The sequence below is a fragment of the Mauremys mutica genome, chromosome 1 (assembly GCF_020497125.1).
Source record: "Mauremys mutica isolate MM-2020 ecotype Southern chromosome 1, ASM2049712v1, whole genome shotgun sequence".
Taxonomy (NCBI): Eukaryota; Metazoa; Chordata; order Testudines; family Geoemydidae; genus Mauremys; species Mauremys mutica.
In genome coordinates this window covers 359,414,166-359,438,159 of record NC_059072.1, presented here as the reverse complement: position 1 = coordinate 359,438,159, position 23,994 = coordinate 359,414,166, and the positions used below count along the sequence as shown (strand labels likewise).

Below are 23,994 nucleotides of genomic sequence, written 5' to 3'. Positions count from 1 at the left end.
GTCAGGTGTCAGCCAGGTTTACTGAGCTTCTTAACCCTTTACAGGTAAAAGAGACATTAACCCTTAACTATCTGTTTATGACACGCCCAGAACTCCCTCGTCAAAGGGGGCTGTGCTGATGACAGGCCTCATCACCAAGGGGTGTTGGGAAGAGTTCAGGTTCTCCACCCAGTGCCCCAAATCGCCCTTATGAGGCACAAAGAGCTGAAATCTCTCTACTGAACTTAGCAATATCCCAACATTTTGTAGAATCCGAGCACCTCACAATCTGTAACATATTTATCAGTACAACATACTGTGTAGTGGGGCAGTGATATTCACACTACTGGGCAGATCCCAAGGCCAGAAGGCACCACTGTGGTCATGTAGTCTGACCCTCTGCCTAGCACAGGCCAGAGACCTGCCAAAAAATAAGTCCTAAAGCAGAGATGTTAGAACTACACCCTGCCTTGATTTAACAATTGCCGTGGCCTCATCAGGGATACTGTTCCTGACAGCTTGTAGTCTATCCTAGTGTGGAATATTGGCGTAAAGAGCTTCTACATCCATGGTGGCCAGGATGGTGTTTTCAGGAAGATCACCAATGCACTGTAGTTTCCTCAGGAAGTCAGTGGTATCTCAAAGATAGCTGGGAGTGCTGGTATCATAGGATCTGAGCAGAGAGTCCAAATAGCCAGGTAATCCTGCTGTAAGAGTGTCAATGCCTGAGATGATGGGGTGTCCAGGGATTCCAGGTTTATGGATCTTGGGTAGCAGATAGAATACTCTATGAGCTCTATGGGTGTGTCTGTGTAGATTTGTCCCTGTACTATAGTAGGGAGTTTCTTGAGCAGACGGTGTACTTTCTTTTGGTATCCATCAGTAGAATCAGAGAATAGTGGCGTTGGAGAATGTGGTGTTGGAGAGTTGCCTGGCAGCCTCCTCTTCATATCCGACCCGTTCATGATGACGACAGCACCTCATTTGTCGGGCCCTAAAATGTCAGAGTTGTTTCTGAGACTGTGGATGGCGTTGCCCTGCTGAAGTTACGGGGCAAGTGATGCTGTTTGTTCACAATTTCAGTCCGTGCACATCTACGGAAGCACTCTGTGTAGAAGTCCAAACTGTCATTTCGACCGGCAGGAGACCATGCAGAATTCTTCTGCTTGTAGTGCTGGAAGGAGGGTTATAAGGATATTAATACTTCCCTATCTTCCCTATCTCGCCTGACACATTCTATGATCTCATTTGCTTTGTTCACTCCTGCATCACACTTGTGGCTCACAATCATCACTGACTAATACATCTTTCTCCTCCTTGCTCGGTTCCCACTTCCCCTTGGCTGTATAAACTGGCATGTGGGGAGTTGAACTAAGAAAGATTGAGAACTGACTTGATAACAGTGTACAAGCACTTTTACAGGAATGAAATACCAGGAACTATTGGTCTCTTTAACCTATCAGGGAAAGGTATAACAAGGACCAATGGCTGGAAATTGAAGCCAGAGAAAATGAATTTGGAAATGAGGGACATATTTTTAACTGTGTTGGTGATTAACCAGGGGAACTAACTACTAAAGGACATTGTGGATTCTCCTGATATCTCCAAGCCCATATTAGATGCTTTCCTAAAAGATACACTTTAGATTGACAGAAGTGATGCTATAATCAGATACAAGCCATATTAGATGCTTTAGATGAACAGAAGTGATGCTATAATCAGATGCAAGTCATTGGGCTCAGTATGGGGGTAAACTGGGAAAAATTCTCCAGTAGGTCAGACTCGATAATCTAATGGTCACCATAGTGCTCAGCCGGGTCCCTGTTACAGGGCCAAGGTGTGGAACTGACCTTTCCCCTCAAACTGCTTTCTCCCAGCCAGACATCTAAGACGAGGCCCCCAAGGCCGTTGATCCATAGTTTGGCAGTTAGACCCATTTAGCCTCAGTGACTTACAATCACTGGTTCTGTGACTGTGCTGAAACTCCTGGAATCTCTGTGACACTCCAGCATTACTCTCAGAAATCCACTACTTAACCCTCACTGTTACCTGCACATCTGCCACAGACACCAAGGAGTTGGAGTCTCAGGGCTTCCCAGAAGCAGCTGTCACAGGGGCTGTGGTAAGAGGCCTTTTGAAGACAAATGTCAGAGGTGTTGCTGTGTGGAACCCTGACACCACAATGATTTTTGAGTCTCAGAGTCTCTCACCGCATTGAATGTATTTATCTTCTCACCACCGCTGTGAAGCAGGGCAAGGCTGTTATCCACCTGTGCAGAGACATCCAATGGCCACAGTCACGCATGGCCTGGGAATCCAACCCAGCTGTCTGGAGCTACCGAGCCTTGCCCAGAGCACAGGACCAGCCTTCCAGACACCTGAGCAGTGTCAGGACCAGTTGCATTCTCTGCTGTGCCAGCAGAGCTCCCCCATGTGCTGCAGAGAGCAGGGATGGCAGGGAGCCAGTTACAGGGGTTTGATTCACTGGCCTGTTCTCCCCCTGCCTCAGCGGAGTTTAGAGCAGCCTGGGGGCTGGGTGGACATCCACCCATTGGTAACAGCTTCCAAGAGCACAACCCACTCTGGCCAAATCCCTCTGGATGGGGCCACCCCAGAGTGCCCAACTGGGGTCTGAGGTGGCCCTGCAGGCACCCTGCCCTTCCCTCTCAGCCTGGGATAGTTAAAACAAGCATCCCCTTTGTGGAGTTACAAAGAACCCCCTTTGTGGGGTCACATTAATTCAGTTTTCTCCAAAACACAAGATCTCCTACTCTCCAGCCCCAGCCTCCTCCTTTACTCAGCATCAACCCCACTGTCCTGATTCCTGTGGTAAGTGTTGGTTCAGACCCCATTCCTCTTTTTCCCTGAAGCCTTGTCCCCTGCCCTATATCTTCTCACTAAGCCCAGCCTCTTGCTCCTCCACGTTCACCGACGCTGCACCTCCCAGGCAAGCCAGAGTCAGGCCATGGTAAGAGCTGTCTTGGGATCACAGGTTGCTGTAGGAAGCCCCAAACTCTCCACATTCCCTGACTTGTACATCCTGGGGGATAAAATGTGGAAGGTGTGGGGCACCTCACTGTGGCTCTGGTTGCTGGGCAGCTCTTACCAAGGCCTGGCTCTGACTTCCAGCCTGGAAAGGGGGCAGAGTGTCCGGCAAAGGGGAATAGTAGAGGTGTCATCTTCAAGGAAGAGATGGGGCAGAGGAAAGGGCCTCAGGGGAAGAAGTTCCAGGATGGAATATGTGGCCATGGCCATTGCTTGTGTTTTTCCTCTCCCATGTCACCAGTGCTGGAGCCAGGATATGAACTGACCCTTCACTTGACAAACACCCTGATTATCCTCTCACGAAGGTGTTTGCTTTTCACGCTGTACACGATTGGGTTCATCAGGGGCGGGACCAGCAGGTAGACGTAGCCCAGGATAATCTGAAGCAAGTGAGTAGAGCTATTTCCAAATCTGTGTATCAAAGCCAGGCCGATATCTGATATGTAGAAGAGCACGACAGCGCAGAGGTGGGAGACACAGGTGTTCAGGGCCCTCAGGCACTCTTTGTGGGATGCAACACTCAGCACAGTTTTGACGATCATCACATAAGAGAGGAAGATGAGGAACGAGTCCAACCCAACTGTGAAGACTTTAACAAACAAGCCATAGATGCTGTTCACTGAGATGTCTGAACAAGCTGCCTTCATGACGTCCTGGTGTAGGCAGTAGGAATGGGAGAGGACATTGTCTCGACAGTATTGGAACCGTGTCAGGAGAATGGGGAGAGGAAGTATTACAGCAACCGATCTTAGAACAGCCACCAGTCCCATCTTGGCTATTCTTGGCAGGGTTAAGATGGAGGCATATCTCAGTGGGTTACAGATCGCAATGAAGCGGTCAAAGGCCATCAACAAGAGCACGGAGGATTCCATTTTTGAAAGCGAGTGGACGAAGAACAACTGGGCAAAACAGGCATTGAGGCTGATTTCCCTAGAGTTAAACAAGTATATGCCCAGTATCGTTGGTATGGTGGCTATCGATAAGCTAAGGTCCGTGATGGCCAACATGGAAAGGAAAATGTACATGGGCTCATGGAGGCTTGAATCTGTTTTTATAATGAACAGAATGACAGAATTTCCTACTATTGAAATAACATAAATTAAGCAGAAGGGGATAGAGATCCAGATATGGACATTTTCCATCCCAGGTATCCCAGTGAGAAGGAATACTACAGAGTTGAATTTGGTGTCATTGACAGCTGACATAATGTACTGGGCAGATCCAGAGACTTTCGAACTTTCGTTCCTGAAAAGAAAAAGAACAGGACACTTGATGATATTTAGCGAGACATCTTTCTGCTCTCAGTGCAAATCTAGAGATTCCCAGGACCTCAAGGAAAATCAGCAAAAACGTTGTCTTGGATTGATACTACCAATATGCAGATAGGCATTGCCAGACTAGATCAGACCTACAGTCTGTCTAGCCCAGTATCCAGTGGCTGGTACAAGATGCTGCAATGGAAGATGGAGGAAGCCCTGCAATAGGGAACTAAGAGACACCCTGATCCCAGGGAAAGTTAGACATATTTTGTTGTGTAAAGCAAGAAGGTGTAGAGCCCTTACAAGACATTTTTAAGAAAAATTCTCAGTACTGTAATTGGATTTCCTGATTACCCATTTAAACATTCCATCTCTCGTTGAATTCTGAGAAGCTTTTGGCCCCATTGTTATCTTGTGGCTGGGAGCTCCACAGCCTACTTGAGCACGGTGTGATTTTATAGTTGTGACCTTCAACAGACACCCTTTCTGGCCGTCCACTTCTGAAATGGCCCATTGTATCATGATGTCTATAAACACATGGCAAGTGCATGGTGAAGCCGGTCATTGTATTTATCTGCCCTGCATTGAAGCCTTTTATAAACGTGTTTCATTGCCTCATATATATACTTTTTATTTTCTCCACTTCTGAGACTTTCAATTATTCTACTGTCTCTTTCCAGCACGTAGGATAAATTCTTAGTGCCAGGTTCTTAATTCAATAACAGTGACTTCAACTGGGTTGCTCCAGATTTACATGCGTAAATTCAGTCAGAACCGGGTTCTCTTAACTTTCCCTTACCATATGCTCCCGGTGATACACTCTGACCCCAAGAATCCCTCCAAGGGAAGCTGAAGTGCTTTGCCTGGCCAATATTAACTGAATCCTGAGCATTTAATCTATCTCACTGGACCTGCATCTCTCCCCGTGCAAGGGTCTATAGATACTTGGCAAGTTACAAATGAACACAGACAGTTACTTCAGCTGGGCGGGGGAGGGATTGGCATCACAAAAGGGTCAGTATGCAAACACTACGTTTGCACTAATATCCACTTGTGTGTGCAAATTACTTCAGCCATGCTCATGTATGAGGTGATGGGCATAAATTTCTTACAACTAATATAACACTCCCCATTCCTGCACCTCAGTTCTGTAACAATACTAAAACAAAGACCGGCGGTTCTGTTCTCTCATACCTTTTTGGAAAGACTGGCAGTGGTATTTGAGAGGGATTGTGTTCATGACCCTGAATGTAAGTGACCCTCCGCAAGGAGGTCGAGAGACAACACCGGAGCTACAAGCTGGGAAGAGCCTATTTCCGGGCTCCTGCCACGTTACACAGCTTGTTTTTCCAGCGCTGTGAGTGGGTCCAGAGTTGGGGCAGCTGTCGTGAGAATCTCTTTAGACTGGCAGGCACAGACACCGCTGGGGAAGTCTGAAGGCCCTCGGCCTGTCTGGGTCCCTGTCAGCGCAGGAGGGCTTGGGGTCAGAGTCGTGTACAGACTGCTGTTTTGAAACCCTCTGATTCTCCTATGTTATGCTTCATTCCCCATATTAAACAGTTCAAGGAGGCTGACTGGTCACATGTCTCACCACTAGTCACAGACTCCCAAAGGGAAGAACCACAGGAGCCGAACCCACTCAGACCTGCTGGGGAAGCACCCTATGAGAGGGAAGACTGCAAGGCCTGACATGTGGCACTGAAAGACCAGAGAGGGGGCAGAGATGCAGGTAGCCCTGTAACTCTGAGGGGTATCTACATCGTAGAAATGCTGGAGCCCTCAGCCAGTCAGGAAATGGAAATTTGCCCTATTGCAGCTGTTACCACAGAGCAACGCAAATCTCAATTCCTGTGTTGACAATCAAGCCACAGAATAAAACCTTTGAAAATGCATTTGCTAATTAAATTTCCCTGAGAAAATAAAACTGAGACAATTTTGGAACTAGTCAGTGATATTCCATGGGGTCTCTTCTTGCTCAGTCCCTGGCAGGATTGGGCCAAGAGCACGTGGTACCTTCAGAAATGCTGATTTGGGGCTTTGGAGTTTTATATTTTATAATTGGAGATATACCAATCTCCTAGAACTGGAAGGGACCTTGAAAGGTCATTAAATCCAGCCCCCTGCCTTCACTAGCAGGACCGAGTACTGATTTTTTGCCCTAGATCCCTAAGTGGCCCCCTCAAGGACTGAATTCACAACACTGGGTCAAGCCAGTGAGCTATCCCCCCCTGAGAGTTTTAACACTCCAAACTCGCTTTGAATATCAGATTTTTGTGCAATTTGAATAACTCATGGAGCTGCATGGCAGATGTAGGTGAGGGATTCCCAAGTTACCTACCGTTGCCTGCCCTCCAGCCACTGTCACTGAGTAACTCCGACAGCCCAGCTGAATCCTCGGCCACTGCACAGAACATCTGCAAATGGAAACAGTTTGCAGCCTGTTCCATTCACTTCGCATTTTAAAGGTAGTGAAACCTGCCAACGTACCCACTTCCTGCAAAAGGGGAGCCGCTGACACCAGAGATCTTCACCCTAAAGGACAAGGAGTCATCCAAGAGGTTGCACAGGCAGCAGGCAGTGTCTGTTCAAATCGGGAGGAAACTGTCTTTATGAAGCATGTCTGCACATTCCCTTGGGGGCCACTTGGCCATCAGGGAACCTCAGCTGCTTGGTTTCACGTACATTATCTTTAACCCCGTCACGGCCAATGGCAAACTGCAGAAAGCCAAATCACAGGTGATGTGTGGTGATGCTACCCAACTGGACTGCAGAGCCAGCCCTGTTGCAGGGTCTACTCCTGGAATCTGGGCTTGTCATCACTGTTTATGGTTCCAATTAGTCAGAAGGCTAACTTGAGCAGTAATGGTGATGCTGTCACAGCTGTGATCTTGATGAAATAAAATAAAATAGAATAATAATATAAATAAGAAGCAGATTTCTCTCCAGCAGTCCCCTTTCCTTCATTACAAACCCAGGGTGCAGACCAGGGAAGGAGGATTCCATATAATTTCCTGGCATCATTATGGGGTGGGGGGTACCTTCTCTTCTCCATGAGGAATGGAAATGGGGATCCAGGATCCAGAGATCCCAAAGTTAGGCACAGATCTCAGTGATCCACTGGCAGCTAGACCCCTCCCACCCACAATCTCTGAGCCTCCGCAACTGCTGTAGGACCCTCTCCAGCTCCCTGCTAGCACAGGTTCATCAGAGATGTGCTACCAGGGCCTGTCACAGCAGCCACTGCCCACAGGATCTGCTGAAGGGGCCTTGCACAGGGAGGAGGGGGCTGCACAGAGATGGGAGGGCTGGTTAGAGAAGTTGATGAACACAGTACCCCAGCCCTAGTCTGGTCGGGAGGTTTCGACCTTTCCATACCCATAGTGCAGCCATAGATCCCATCAATGCAACCTTCATTTACGTTATGAGGATGAGGCAGATGAAAAGCCTCCAATTTCTCTTGAAGATCTACATAATATAATAATAATAATTGGAGATATACCAATCTCCTAGAGCTGGAAGGGACCTTGAAAGGTCATTGAGTCCAGCCCCCTACCTACACTAGCAGGACCAATTTTTGCCCTAGATCCCTAAGTGGCCTCCTCAAGGATTGAATTCACAACCCTCGGTTTAGCAGGCTAATGCTTAAACCACTGAGCTATCCCTCCCCCCTGCTACTTAGTTACAGCTGGACAGTATCATGGCAGCTGAGCTTTCAGAGACAAAATATCCATTTTCTATGAAAACTCACTCAAAAAATGATAAAAAGGAAACATTTGGGGCTGGGTCAAAATTTTTCATGGAGGGAAAAAACCTTTCTTTTCCAGCCCAGCTATAGCTGAAATTATGAGCCTCTGTCCCTCATGCTAGAGGACCGCACCCCTAAGTGACAGCCCTCATCACCCATCAGCTTCCCACACTGAGCATCCCCTGAACGTCTGCTAGGGTGGCTATGCCAGTTCTGTGACTCAGTAGCCCATTGATCAGCAGAAGAATTTAAGAACATAAGAACAGTCTTATGAGGTCAGACCAATGGTCCATCTAACCCAGTGTCCTTTCTTCTGATAGTGGCCTGTGAAGATACTTGAGAGGGAACAGAGGAGTGGAAGTATTGAGCGATCCATCCACTCTGTCTGCTCCCAGCTTCTGGCAATCAGAGGTTTAGAGACCCAGAGCATGGGGTTGCATCCTTGACTATCTTGGCTAATAGATATTGATGGACTTATTCTCCATGAACTTATCTGATTCTCTTTTGGACTAGTTACTCTTTTGGCCTTCACAAGTGTAGCCTTTAGGGCTAATCTGCTTGCTTGCCTATATATCTTTTCTTGTGGATTTCTTATTGTCTTATGGTTTAGCTATTTTTTTATTAAAATAGGTTGTAATAAGTTTATATTAAAGTAGTTTGGCTGTAACGCAAGGGACTTACAGGCCATGTCCTGTATGTTGAGCTAAGGCAAAGTTAGCATAGATATGTCTGGGACCTTTCACCTAGATAGACGGTGATGGGCTAGAGCATAAGGTCCATGTATGATGTGTTAAAGCTGACTAGAAAGAGACTAGTCTGTAAAAGGAAGCTTACTGGGTGAGGTTTTTATCTGTATTCAGTTTCTTGGACACAGACTTGCATGTTTCATTTTATTTTGCTTGGTAATTCACTTTGTTCTGTCTGTTACTACTTGGAACCACTTAAATCCTACTTTTTGTAATTAATAAAATCACTTTTTATGTATTAATTAACCCAGAGTATGCATTAATACCTGGGGGGGGGTGGCAACTGTGCATATGTCTCCCAGTGTTATAGAGGGCAGACATCTGAGTGTTAAAGGCAGGAACACTTCTGTAAGTTACTTCAAGTTAAGCCTACAGCTGTTGGGGTTCAGACCTGGGTCTGGGTTTGCTGCAGGCTAGTGGGTCTTGTTCAAACCAGGCAGGGCACTGAAGACCTAAGCCACCAGGGCAGGAAAGCAGGGGCAGAAGTAGTCTTGATGCATCAGTTGACAACCCCAGGGAGGTTTCTGTGATCCAACCCATCACACGTACCCTTTTAAACTTAACAGGTACACCACAACTTGGAAAAACCTGAAATAACAGGTTAGGACAGAAATAACAAGTGTGATACCTAACCACAAAAGGGCCAAGAATATTAAAGTGACGTATATAATAATAATAAGTTGAGATCATTGATATACTAACTGTAGCGGGGTGGTCACCCACTCCCGGCCTGAAATGTTAAAAGCCAGGCCTTGGAGAGGGCTGGAGCTGGGACCCTTAGGCTGGGCTGATTGGGGAGGCAGCCTCAGCTGTGGCCATGCCCCAAACAGACCCAGCTGGCCCTATAAAAGCCAGGTCTGGGAGGGAGACGGGGCCCAGAAGCAGCAAGTAGCGAGACATTGGCCTGCAGAGGGCGCTCCGGGGCTGGTGAGCTAATTCCCAGAAGGTACCAGCAGAAGGCGCCGCAGGGGTGAGTCCGCCCTGTTACACTAACCTAGGGGAAAAAGACACTCCAACATTAGTAAGGGGAGGAAATACAAATAAGGAAAGTGGGGGGGGAGAAATCCTCTGCTGAATATGTATCAAATATAATGGCATCAGCGTAACAAATTATAAAAGTGTCATCCCAGCCTAGGGGCAGTAAGGAGATGTAGTCTTTGGGAGGTGTCAGACTGATGGCCATTGGTGGTGATGGGGAAGGTGATGGTGATGAGGATGATGACTGATAACACTTCAGGTTGTTGTACAAGGGATGGTGTGAGTATATGGAAGTGTAGATGTACATTCTCTATCTATCTTGTTAAGTTGGAGTGTTTTTGACTGCGCTGAATGTATCGATGGACTATGTTAAATATAGTAGAGTTGCTATGGTGTGAGTGTTGTAGCTGTGCACATCAGGGTTCACTCAAAACACACTGGTAATGATAAAAAATAAAACAAATGTATTAACTAAAGAAAGATTTTATGTGAATACAAGCGATAGCAAACAGATCAAAGCAGATTACCTAGCAAGTAAACTGACCTACAAACTGAACCTAACATACTAAAGACAGGATATGAATTAGATGTTTGTCAACCTGACTGATCATACTAGCAGTCCATCATGTTCTCATAGAGGCTAGAAATCCTTTTAGCCCAAGACCAGCACTTCCCCCAGTTCAATCTTTGATCCTCAGGTGTTTCCAGGAGTTCTCTGCTGTGGGGACTGAGTCAAAGAGATGATTTTAAAATGTGGAAGGTGTGGGGCACCTCACTGTGGCTCTGGTCCCTGGGAAGCTCTTACCAAGGCTCTGGCTTCCAGCCTGGAAAGGTGGCAGAGTCTCGCGTAAAGGGGAATAGTAGAGTTGTGGTATTCAGGGAAGGAATGGCACAGAGGAAAGGGCCTCAGGGTAAGAGGATCCAGGGTGGAATATGTGGTCATGGCCATCGCTCGTGTTGTTCCTCTCCCATGTCAACAGCACTGGAGCCAGGTAATGAACTGACCCTTCACTTGACAAACACCCTGATTATCCTCTCACGAAGGTGTTTGCTTTTTACACTGTACACAATTGGGTTCATCAGGGGCGGGACCAGCAGGTAGACGTACCCCAGGATTATCTGAAGCAACTGAGTAGAGCTATTTCCAAATCTGTGTATGAAAGCCAGGCCAATGTCTGATATGTAGAAGAGCACAACAGCGCAGAGGTGGGAGACGCAGGTGTTCAGGGCCCTCAGGCACTCTGTGTTGGATGCAACATTCAACACTGTTTTGAGGATCATCACATAAGAGAGAAATATGAGCAGCGAGTCCAACCCTACCGTGAAGAATGTAAGAAACAAGCCATAGATGCTGTTCACTGAGATGTCTGAACAAGCTGCCTTCATGACGTCCTGGTGCAGGCAGTAGGAATGGGAGAGGACATTGTCTCGACAGTATCTGAACCGTTTCAGGAGTATGGGGAGTGGGAGTATCATGGCCACTGGTCTTAGCACAGCAACTAGTCCCATCTTGGCTATCCTTGGCGGGGTTAAGATGGAAGAATATCTCAGTGGATTACAGATCGCGATGAAGCGGTCAAAGGCCATCAACAAGAGGACGGAGGATTCAGTTTTTGAAAGCGAGTGGATGAAGAATATCTGGGCAAAACAGGCATTGAGGCTGATTCTCCCAGAGTGAAACAAGTATATGCCCAGTATCGTTGGCATGGTAGCTATTGATAAGCCAAGGTCTGTGATGGCCAACATGGAAAGGAAAATGTACATGGGCTCATGGAGGCTTGGATCTGTTTTTATAATGAACAGAATGACTGAGTTTCCTACTATTGAAATAACATACATTAAGCAGAAGGGGATAGAAATCCAGACATGGACGTCTTCCAGACCAGGTATCCCGGTGAGAAGGAACACTACAGAGTTGAATTTGGTGTCATTGACAGTTGACATAATATACTGGGCAGGTCCGGGAACTTTTGAACTTTCCTTCCTGAAAGTAAAAAGAACAGGAGACTAGATGATATTTAGCGAGACATCTTTCTGCTGTGAGTACAAATCTAGAGATTCCCAGGATCTCAGGGAAAATCAGCAAAAACATTGTCTTGGATTTATACCACCAATAGGAAGATAGGCATTGCCAGACTGGATCAGACATACAGTCTGTCTAGCCCAGTATCCTGTGGCCAGCTCAAGATGCTGCAAAGGAAGATGGAGGAAGCCCTTAAATAGGGAACTAAGAGATACCCTGATCCCAGGGAAAGTTTCCTCTTGACACCAACTAGTTAGACATATTTTGTCGTGTAAATCAGGAAGATTTAGAGCCCTTACAAGACTTTAAAAAAAAAATTCTCAGTACTGTAATTGCATTTCCTGATTACCCATTTAAACATCCCATCCCTATTTCAATCCTGAGAAGCTCTTGGCCCCATTGCCCATTGTATCATGATGTCAATAAACACATGGCAAGTGCATGGTGAAGCTGGTCATTGTATTTATCTGCTCTTCACTGAAGCTATTTATAAACGTGTTTCATTGCCTCATATATATACTTGTTATTTTCTCCACTCCTGAGACTTCAAATTATTCCACTGTCTCTTTCCAGCATGTGGGATAAATTCTTAGTGCCAGGTTCTTAATTCAATAATAATGACTTAGACAGGATTGCTCCAGATTTACATGTGTAAATTCAGTCAGAACTGGGTTGTATTAACTTTCCCTTACCATATGCTCCCGGTGATACACTCTGACCACCAAGAATCCCTCCAAGGGAAGCTGAAGTGCTTTGCCTGGCTAATGTTAACGGAATCCTGATCATTCGATCTATCTCACTGGACCTGCATCTCTCCCCATGCAAGGGTTGATAGATACTTGGCAAGTTACAAGCTAACTCAGATAGTTACTTCAGCTGTGCGGGGGAGGGATTGGCATCACAAATGGGTGAACATGCAAACACTACGTTTGCACTAATATCCACTTGTGTGCCCAAATTACTTCAGCCATGCTCATGTAAGAGATGATGGGTGTAAATTACTTACAGCTAATATAACACTCCTCTTTCCTGCACCTCATCTCTTAATACTACTGAAACAAAGACCAGCGGTTCTAATCTCTCATAACTGTTTGAAAAAACTGGCAGTGGTATTTGTGAGGAATTGTGTGCATGACCCTGAATGTAAGTGTTAGAAACAGCTTCTGGTCAGTTACCAAGGGATACTATCATACAGCTGTTCCCTGCACAAAGAGTTATTAGCACAACCCATTTCAAAAAGGATGTGGAGAACTTCTGAAATACTTTCTAAAGTGAAAGCCAATAAGCAGTAAAGTTTTCACTGCTCCTCATGAAAGTTTGGTTTGCAATATTTTATTAAAATGAAAAGTTTTGGCATAACATTTACACATGTGTTCATTAGCACACACATGTCAGCCAATTCTTTCCCCTCTCCTCTTCTTTCAGTGATGATTTCTCAGGTTAGAGTGGGACTTAAAATGTACCGTCTCTCATCTGGATTTCTTCAGAACCTGAAAAGATCACAGTGTTCCAGCCCTTGAGAAATCCTGAGAAATCCTTGAGAAATCCAGGGTTTTAACATTCTGTGCTCACTTTGAATATCAGATTTTTGTGCAACTTGAATAACTCATGGAGCAGCATGGGCAGATATAGGGGAGAGATTCCTGAGCTACCTAGCACTGCCTGCCCTCCAGCCCCTGTCACTGAGTAACCCCGACAGCCCAGCTGAGAGCCCTCTGCCGCTGCACAGAACATCTGCAAATGGAAACAGCTTGCAGCCTTTCCCATTCACTTTACATTTTAAAGATAGTGAAACCTGCCAACGTACCTAATTCCTGCTAAACGGGAACCTGCTAAAACCAGAGGTCTTCAGCCAGAAAGGCAAGGAGTCATCGGAGAGGTAGCACGGGCAGCAGGCAGTATCTGTTCAGACAGGGAGGCAACTGTCTTTATGAAGCATGTCCGCACATTCCCTTGGGGGCCACTTGACCATCAGGGAACCTCAGCTGCTTGGCTTAGTGTGCACCAGCTTTAACCCACGTCCCGGCCAATGGCAAACAACAGGAGGCCAAATCACAGCGGGAGCGTGATGGACTGCTGCAGGTTCTATTCTTGGAATCTGGGTTTGTCATCATGGTCCGTATGGTTCTGATTAGTCACAGGGTTCCCTCAAGGGCAGCTGAGAGGTAATGGTGATGCTGTCACAGCTGTGATCTTGATGAAATAAAATAAAATAGAATAATAAGAATATAATGTAGGTGCATATTTCTCTCCAGCAACCCTCTTTCCTGCATTAGAAACCCAGCCTGCAGACCAGGGAAGGGGGATACCATACAATTTCCTGGGATCATTACGGGGGGTCCCTTCTCTTCTCCATGAGGAATGAAAATGGGACCCAGGATCCAGGGATCCCCAAAGTTATGCACAGATGTCAGGGCCTCATCCTCCCTGATTGAACTAACCTCATTATCCCAGATTGCTTCTTGCTTGCATATATAAGCCTGCCCCTGGAAATTTCCACCACTTGCATCCGAAGAAGTGGGTATTCACCCACGAAAGCTCATTCTGCAAAACGTCTGTTAGTCTATAAGGTGCCACAGGATTCTTTGCTGCTGGTTTTCACTCAACTGCTAGAACAGGGCCTCATCCTCCCTGATTGAACTAACCTCATTATCTCTAGCTTGCTTCTTGCTTGCATATATAAACCTGCCCCTGGAAATTTCCACCACTTGCATCCGAAGAAGTGGGTATTCACCCACGAAAGCTCATGCTGCAAAACGTCTGTTAGTCTATAAGGTGCCACAGGATTCTTTGCTGCTTTTACAAATCCAGACTAACACGGCTATCCCTCTGATACTTGATACCCTGATTATGTGGATGAAGGACTATGAAACTGTTTTATGACAGACAGTCTCACCATGAACTAAGTAGCACTTGCCAGACAAGGGGCATGGGTTCCAAAACCCAGTGAATGAAGAGAGGTTGTTGGCTAGCATGTGTGTATGGGCTGCTTTTCATGGTGTGGAACACCAATTGCATTTTCTCTCTCCACTGTTGAATAGCAGAGCTAATTTTGATTCTATTTGATGTCTACCTAGATGCTGCTGAGCTGAATTTAGTTTGGGCCAATGGTGCACCAGCACTGGGGCTCCTCTACTACAAGCTGAAAGTGCTAAGAGCTGAAATCACTAAAAGAGCTAAACTTACTGAGCTGAGATCACTGAGTGCTGTGTTAACTAGTGGGGGAGTCTGAAGATATATTGCTAGATGGCTGGCAGAGTGGAGCATAGTGAGTGGAGCTAAGCAGTTTGTGGGGACGGCTGGAGGAGTGGAGCGGCTGGTGGAGCAGAGCTGTTTGTGGTGAAGGCTGCAGCAGAACTCCACAAAGAGGCGAGGCAGTCAGCCTCGGACCACGTAAGGTGTTCCTTAACACCCCGTGTGCCTCCCCTCCATTTCCACCCAGGCTGGGGGCGTAAAACTCTGCAGATAAACTTTTGAACTCTGGGGCAGCACCAGGGACAGAGACTTTTGGGTTGTTGGACTTTTGGGTGATTGGACTTAAGACCCCGAGGGGAAAAGGATATTGCCAAAACTTACTTGGTGGGTCTTTTGCTCATGGTTTATGTTATGAATCCTATTTATGGTGTTTCCCCAATATGATACCACATTGTTTCCCTCCTTTACTAAAAGGATTTTGCTATACTTAGACTCTGTGCTTGTGAGAGGGGAAGTATTGCCTCTTAGAGACACCCAGGGGGGTGGTATGTAATTGTCCCAGGTCACTGGGTGGGGGCTTGATCCGGGTTTGCATTGCGTTATTGAAACGGAACCCCTGGATACTGAACCTGGCCCTTGTTGCTGCCAATTCAGAGGGCAGAAGGGTTACATAATAATACGTTGAGATCATTGATATACTAACCTAGAGGCAAAAGACATTTCTTTGTGGAATAAGTGTGACCAGAATTTGACATAGTTTGCCAGAGGAAGTCTGACCAGTGTCTGTTATATGGATAAAAACAATGAGGAGTCTGGTGGCACCTTAAAGACTACCAGATTTATTTGGGCATAAGCCTTCGTGGGTAAAAAACCCAGTTATTCAGATCCATGGAGTGAAAATTATAGATTCAGGCAACATTATATAAGGGAGTTACCTTACAAGTGGAGAACCAGTGTTGACAGGGCCAATTCAATCAGGGTGGATGTGGTCCACTCCCAGTAATTGATGAGGAAGTGTCAATACCAAGAGAGGGAAAGTTGCTTTTGTAGAGAGCCAGTCACTCCCAGTCCTCATTCAAGCCCAACTGAATGAGGTTAAATTTGCAAATGAATTTTAGTTCTGCAGTTTCTCTTTGAAGTCCATTTTTGAAGGTTTTTTCTGTTGAAGTATGGCTACTTTTAAATCTGTTATAGAATGTCCAGGGAGATTGAAGTGTTCTCCTACTGGCTTTTGTATTTTACCATTCCTGATGTCTGAGTTCTGTACATTTATTCTTTTACATAGAGCCTGTCCGGTTTTCCAATGTACATGGCAGAGGGGCATTACTTGCACATGATGGCATGTATCACATTAGTAGATGTGCAGGTGAATGAGTCCCTGATGGTGTGGCTGATGTGATTGAGTCCTCTGATGGTGTCGCTAAAGTAGATATGGGGACAGAGTAGGCAACGGGATTTGTCACAGGGATTGGTTCCTGGGTTAGTATTTCTAAGGTGTGTAGTTGCTGTTGAGTATTTACTTCAAGTCTGGGAGCTGTCTGTAAGTGAGGACTGGCCTGCTCCCCAAGGTCTGTGAGAGTGAGGGATCATTTTCCAGGACAGGCTGTAGATCGTTGGTGATGTGCTGGAGAGGTTTTAGCTGGGGGCTGTACGTAAATGGCCAGTGGTGTTCTGCTATTTTCCTTGTCGGTCCTGTACTGTAGTAGGTGACTTCTGGGTACCCGTCTCCCTCTGTCAATCTGTTTCATCACTTCCCAGGTGGGTATTGTAGTTTTTAAAATGCTTGATAATGATCTTGTAGGTGTTTGTCTCTGTCTGAGGGATCGGAGCAAATGCGGTTGTATCTTAGGGCTTGGCTGTAGACAATGGATCGTGTGATGTGTCCTGAATGGAAGATGGAGGCATGTAGGTAAGTATAGCGGTCAGTAGATTTCCAGTATAGGGTGGTGTTTATGTGACCATCACTTATTTGCACTGTAGTGTCCAGGAAATGGATCTCTTGTGTGGACTGGTCCAGGCTGAGGTTGACGTTAGCGTAGAAATTCTAGAAATCCAGGTGGAATTCTTCAATGGCCTCCTTCCTGTAGGTCCATATGATGAAGATGTCATCAGTGTAGTGGAAGTAGAGATGGGGCACTAGGGGACGAGAGCTAAGGAAGCCTTGTTCTAAATCAGCCATAAAAATGTTGGCATAATGTGAGGCCATAGCAGTGCCGCTGACTTGAAAGTATAAGTTGTCCCCAAAGTCACAAAGCTCAGCCATCAAGTGTGGCGTGGCCTCATCAGGGATACTGTTCCTGACAGCTTGTAGTCCATCCTACTGTGGAATATTGGTGTAAAGAGCTTCTACATCCATGGTGGCCAGGACAGTGTTTTCAGGAAGATCACCATTGCATTGTAGTTTCCTCAGGAAGTCGGTGGTGTCTCGAAGATCGCTGGGAGTGCTGGTATCGTAGGGTCTGAGCAGAGAGTCCAAATAGCCAGGTAATCCTGCTGTAAGAGTGCCAATGCCTGAGATGATGGGGTGTCCAGGGATTCCAGGTTTATGGATCTAGGGTTGCAGACAGAATACCCCTGGTCGGAGTTCTAGGGGTGTGTCTGTGTCGATTTGTTCCTGTGCTATAGTAGGGTGTTTCTTGAGCAGACGGTGTAGTTTCTTTTGGTAATCCTCAGTGGGATCGGAGAATAGTGGCCAGTAGAATGTGGTGTTGGAGAGTTGCCTGGCAGCCTCCTGTTCATAATCCGACCTGTTCATGATGACGACAGCACCTCCTTTGTTGGCCCCTTTGATTAAAATGTCAGAGTTGTTTCTGAGGCTGTGGACAGTGTTGCGTTCTGTATGGCTGAGGTTATGGGACAAGTGATGCAGTTTGTTCACAATTTCAGGCTGTGCACTTATACGGAAGCACTCTCTGTAGAAGTCCAATATGTCATTTCGACCGATAGGAGGAGTCCACGCAGAGTTCTTCTTCTTGTAGTGTTGGTAGGAGGGTTATAAGGATATTAATACTTCCCTAACTTCCCTATCTCGCCTCACACATTCTAGACTCTCATTTGCTTTGTTCACTCCTGCATCACATTGGTGGCTCACAATCATCCTGGGACTGACTAATACATTTCCCCTCTTCGGTTTGTTCCAACTTCCCCTTGGCTGAATAAACTGGCATGTAGCAAGTTGAACTAGGGAAGATTGAGAACTGACTTGATAACACTGTACAAGCACTTTTACATGAATGAAATACCTGGAACTAATGGTCTCTTTAACCTATCAGGGAAAGGTATAACAAGAACTAATGGCTGGAAACTGAAGCCAGAGAAATTAAATTTGGAAATGAGGCACACATATTTTTAACTGTGTTGGTAATTAACCAGGGGAACAAACTCTCAAAGGACATTGTGGATTCTCCTGATATCTCCAAACCAATATTAGACGCCTTCCTAGAAGATACGCTTCAGCGGAACAGAAGTGATGCTTCAGTGAAATACAAGTCATTAGGGGTAAACTGGGAGAAATTCTCCAGGAGGTTAGCCTCAATAAACTAATAGGCCCTTCTTTCTCTCAATTCTATGAATATATGATTTATTGTCTTGAGTGAATTTCTGTTTTGGATGCAACTGGAAAAAGTTGCTCATCTGAATGCTTATAATCACTCAACAAGAATATATGCTGGCCTAGAAGACTCAAGATTGCCACAGTGAATCCGGGATATATGGTCTCTTTCCCCTGTAAACCAGATCATTTCCCATCATGAGAGGACTGTCACAATTTAATCATGACGGGTGTGGAGAAAGTACATAGGGAAGTGTTATTTACTTCTTCTCCTAACACAAGAACTAGGAGTCCCCAAATGTAACTAATAGGAAACAGGTTTAAAACAAAAAAAGGAAGTATTTCTTCACACAAGACACAGCCACCCTATGGAACTCCTTTCCAGAGGATTTAGTGAAGGCCAAGATGATAACAGGGATAAAAAAAGGACTAGATAAATTAGTGGAGGAGAGATGCTTCAATGCCTATTAGCCAGGATGGGCAGAGATGGTATCTCTGGCTTTCGTTTCCCAGTAGTTGGGAATGGGCAACAAGGGATGGATCACTTGATGATTCTCTGTTCTGTTCATTCCCTCTGGGGCACCTGGCATTGGCCAATATTGAAAGACAGGATACTGGGCTAGATGGAACATTTTTCTGATCCCGTATGGCTGTTCTTATAGTCTCAGGTTTTCAATTATCTCACTCTTCGAGCTGGGAATGACATCCCATCTATGATAAAAGCTTATCACCAAGCAGCACTGACTGGACACTTGAGACTCCTACTTGTGACCAGACCTATACAGCCACCCCCAGCCTCCTTAAAAGGAGTAGGTTTATTAGCAAACAGAAATGGCCCAATTTTCATTCTTTTGGGAATTCAAGGAGCTCTTGGGACCCAGCCTTGTTTCCTTGTGTCTCTGAGCATCTTCCCATCTCTTTGCCCCTTTCTTGTGGAAGCAGCCTGTGCTGAAACCTGTGTGAGCCTCAGCGCAGTCACCATAGTGCTCAGCCGTGGCCATGTTACAGGGCCTAGGTGTGAAGTTGACCTTTGCCCTCAGACTGCTTTCTCCCAGCCAGACCATCAAAGAGAGGTCCCCAGGACCATTGAGTGGTAGTTTGACTTACAATCACTGGTTCTGTGACTGTGCTGAAACTCTGGGCATCTCTGTGACACTCCAACATTACCCTCAGAAATCCACTACTTAACCCTCACTGTCACCCGCACACCTGCCACAGACACCAAGGGGCTGGAGTCACAGGGCTTCCAAGAAGCAGCTGCCACAGGGGCTGTGGTAAGAGGCCTTTTATAGACAAATGTCAGAGGTGTTGCTGTGTGGAACCCTGACACCACAATGATTTTTGAGTCTCAGAGTCTCTCACCGCATTGAATGTATTTATCTTCTCGCCACCGCTCTGGGGCAGAGCAAGGCTATTATCCACCTGTTCAGAGACATCCAATGGCTTGGACACAGTCACGCACAGTCTGGGAATCCAACCCAGCTGTCTGGAGGTACCGAGCAGTGCCCAGACCAGAGGACCAGCTTTCCAGACACCTGAGCAGAGACAGCCTAGTTGCATTCTCTGCTGTGCCAGCAGAGCTCCTCGGTGTGCTGCAGAGAGCAGGGATGGCAAGGACCCAGTTACAGGGGTTTGATTCTCTGGCCTGTTCTCCCCCTGCCTCAGCGGAGTTTAGAGCAGCCTGGGGGTTGGGCTGACATCCATCTGTTGGTAACGGCTTCCAAGAGCACAGTCCACTCTGGCCAAATCTCTGTGGATGGGGGCTACCCCAGAGTGCCCCCTTGTTGTCTGAGGTGGCCCTGCAGGTGCCCTGCCCTTCCCCCTAATGTTCTTGCAATGACTTACTCTCAGCCTGGGATACTTGAAAGAAGAACCCCCTTTGTGGGGTCACATTTATTCAGTTTTCTCCAAAACACATGGTCTCCTACCATCCAGCCCCAGCCTCCTCCTTTACTCAGGATCAATCCCACTGTCCTGATTACTGTGGTAAGTGTTGGTTCAGACCCTACTCCTCATTTTCCCTTGAAGCTCTGTCCCCTGCCCCATATCGTCTCACTAAGCCCAGCCTCTTGCTCCTCCACGTTCACCGACGCTGCACCTCCCAGTCAGGCCAGAGTCAGGCCATGGTAAGAGCTGCCCTGGAACTACAGGTTGCTGTGGGGAGCCCCAGACTCTCCACATTTCCTGACTTATACATCTTGAGGGATAAAATATGGAGAGTGTGGGGCACCTCACTGTGGCTCCGGTTCCCTGGGCAGCTCTTACCAAGGCCTGGCTCTGGCTTCCAGCCCGGAAAGGGGGCAGAGTGTTCGGTAAAGGGGAATAGTAGATGTGTCGTCTTCAAGGAAGAGATGGGGCAGAGGAAAGGGCCTCAGGGGAAGAGGTTCCGGGATGGATTATGTGGCCATGGCCATTGCTCATGTTTTTCCTCTCCCATGTCACCAGTGCTGGAGCCAGGAGATGAACTGACCCTTCACTTGACAAACGCCCTGATTATCCTCTCACGAAGGTGTTTGCTTTTCACGCTGTACACGATTGGGTTCATCAGGGGCGGGACCAGCAGGTAGACATAGCCCAGGACTATCTGAAGCAAGTGAGTAGAGCTATTTCCAAATCTGTGTATGAAAGCCAGGCCGATGTCTGATATGTAGAAGAGCACGACAGCGCAGAGGTGGGAGACGCAGGTGTTCAGGGCCCTCAGGCACTCTGTGTGGGATGCAACACTCAACACTGTTTTGAGGATCATCACATAAGAGAGAAATATGAGCAGCGAGTCTAACCCCACCATGAAGAATGTAAGAAACAACCCATAGATGTTGTTCACTGAGATGTCTGAACAAGCTGCCTTCATGACGTCCTGGTCCATGCAGTAGGAATGGGAGAGGACATTGTCTCGACAGTATCTGAACCGTTTCAGGAGTATGGGGAGTGGGAGTATCATGGCCACTGGTCTTAGCACAGCAACCAGTCCCATCTTGGCTATCCTCGATGGAGTTAAGATGGAGGTATATCTCAGTGGGTTGCAGATTGCAATGAAGCGGTCAAAGGCCATCAACAAGAGGATGGAGGATTCAATTTTGGAAAGCGAGTGGATGAAAAACGTCTGGGCAAAACAGGCATTGAGGCTGATTTCCCTAGAGTTAAACAAGTATATGCCCAGTATTGTTGGCATGGTGGCTATTGATATGCCAAGATCTGTGATGGCCAACATGGAAAGGAAAATGTACATGGGCTCATGGAGGCTTGCATCTGTTTTTATAATGAACAGAATGAGTGAATTTCCTACTATTGAAACAACATACATTAAGCAGAAGGGGACAGAGATCCATATATGGACGTCTTCCAGCCCAGGTATCCCGGTGAGAAGGAACACTGCAGGGTTGAATTTGGTGTCATTGACAGCTGACATAATGTCCTGGGCAGGTGCAAGGAGTTTTGAACTTTAGTTTCTGAAAGGAGAAATAACAGGAGACTAGATCATATTTAGCAAGACATCTTTCTTCTCTCAGTGAAAATCTAGGGATTCCCAGGACCTCAAGGAAAATCAGCAAATATATTGTCTTGGATTTATACCACCAATAGGAAGATAGGCACTGCCAGACAAGATCAGACCTACAGCCTGTCTAGCCCAGTGGCCAGTGGCCAGTACAAGGTGCTGCAAAAGAAGGTGGAGGAAGCCCTGCAATAGGGAACTAAGAGATACCCTCATCCCAGGGAAAGTTTCCTCTTGATGCCCACTAGTTAGACATATTTTGTTGTGTAAATCAGGAAGGTAGAGCCCTTACAAGATGTTTTCTAAAAAAATTCTCAGTACTGTAACCGGATTTCCTGATTACCCATTTAAACATTCCATCTCTCATTGAATCCTGAGAAGCTCTTGGCCCCATTGATATCTTGTGGCTGGGAGTTCCACAGCCTACTTGAGCACTGTGTGATTTTACAATTGTGACCTCCACATAGACACTCTTTCTGGCCCTCCACCTCTGGGCGTGGCCCATTGTATCATAAGATCTATAAACACATGGCAAGTGCATGGTGAAGACGGTCATTGTATTTATCTGCCCTGCATTGAAGCCTTTTATAAACGTGTTTCATTGCCTCATATATATACTTTTTATTTTCTCCACACCTGAGACTTCAAATTATTCCACTGTCTCTTTCCAGCACATGGGATAAATTCTTAGTGCCAGGTTCTTAATTCAATAATAATGACTTCAACTGGGTTGCTCCAGATTTACATGTGTAAGTTCAGTCAGAACCGGGCTCTATTAACTTTCCCTTACCATATGCTCCCGGTGATACACTCTGACCACAAAGAATCTTTCCAAGGGAAACTGAAGTGCTTTGCCTGGCCAATGTTAACTGAATCCTGAAAATCTGATCTTCCTCACTGGACCTGCATCCTCTTCCCTTGCAAGGGTTGAGAGATACTTTGCAAGTTACAAGCTAACACAGACAGTTACTTCAGCTGGGCGGGGGAGGGATTGGCGTCACAAATGGGTGAATATGCAAACACTACGTTTGCACTAATATACACTTGTGTGTGCAAATTACTTCAGCCATGATCACGTAAGAGGTGATGGGCATAAATTACTTACAACTAATATAATACTCACCATTCCTGCACCTCAGCTCTGTAACACTAATGAAACAAAGACCAGCGGTTCTGTTCTCTCATAACTTTTTGGAAAGACTTGCAGCGGTATTTGAGAGGGATTATGTACATGGCCCGGAATGTAAGTGTTAGAAACAACTTCTGGTCAGTTACCAAGGGATACTATCATACAGCTGTTCTCTGCACAAAGAATTATTAGCACAAACCATTGTAAAAAGTATGTGGAGAACTTAAAAGCCATTAAGCGGTAAAGTTTTCACTGCTCCTCGTAAAAGTTTGGTTTGCAATATTTTATTAAAATGAAAAGTTTTGGCATAACATTTACAGGTCTGTAGTTTAGCACAAACATGTCAACCCATTCTTTCCCCTCTTCTCTTCTTTCAGAAATGATTTCTCAGGTTACAGTGGGACTTAAAATGTAGTGTCTGTTATCTGAATTTCTTCAGAAAATATCACAGTGTCTCAGCCCTCATTCAGTCACTTCTCAGCAAACAGAAGTCTAGCAGCTCCTCTGCCCCGGGGTTAATAGCTGACTGGTTCTTTTCAGGTTCTGTGCTGTCAGTCTGTAGCCTGTAGCTGGAGTGGTAACAGGCATTGGGGTCAGTATAGAAAATATTCATTCCCTGAGCTCTCACTCTCTATTACATAGTAACCCCAGTACCTGTTATTAAGCCATAATGAGGGTTTGCAGGAAGTGCATTTCAAAGTCAAATGCATGAGTATTCATGGAAATGGAACTTCGTTTCACACATGAAAGTAGTCCATTGCTCTCTCTCTCGCTCGCTCTTTGACTGTCTATGTCCTGCATTCATAAAATACGTAGCATCTGGGAACAGCATTGGGACAGACATGGAGCTGA

The 23,994-nt window shown here is 46.1% G+C and overlaps 3 protein-coding genes across 3 annotated transcripts; all 3 read right to left on the bottom strand.

The window, feature by feature from the left end:
• Positions 1-3,293: 3,293 nt before the first annotated feature.
• Positions 3,294-4,253, bottom strand: LOC123351404 (olfactory receptor 51G2-like). Its single transcript, XM_044990725.1, has one exon. It carries the CDS (start codon positions 4,227-4,229, stop codon positions 3,294-3,296), a length of 936 nt encoding a protein of 311 aa, XP_044846660.1. The 5' UTR covers positions 4,230-4,253.
• Positions 4,254-10,760: 6,507 nt separating this feature from the next.
• On the bottom strand, positions 10,761-11,696 carry LOC123361770 (olfactory receptor 51G2-like). Its single transcript, XM_045001901.1, has one exon. It carries the CDS (start codon positions 11,694-11,696, stop codon positions 10,761-10,763), a length of 936 nt encoding a protein of 311 aa, XP_044857836.1.
• A 9,297-nt stretch (positions 11,697-20,993) lies between these two features.
• On the bottom strand, positions 20,994-21,929 carry LOC123358885 (olfactory receptor 51G2-like). The gene has a single exon (XM_045001031.1). It carries the CDS (start codon positions 21,927-21,929, stop codon positions 20,994-20,996), a length of 936 nt encoding a protein of 311 aa, XP_044856966.1.
• Between the last annotated feature and the right edge of the window lie 2,065 nt (positions 21,930-23,994).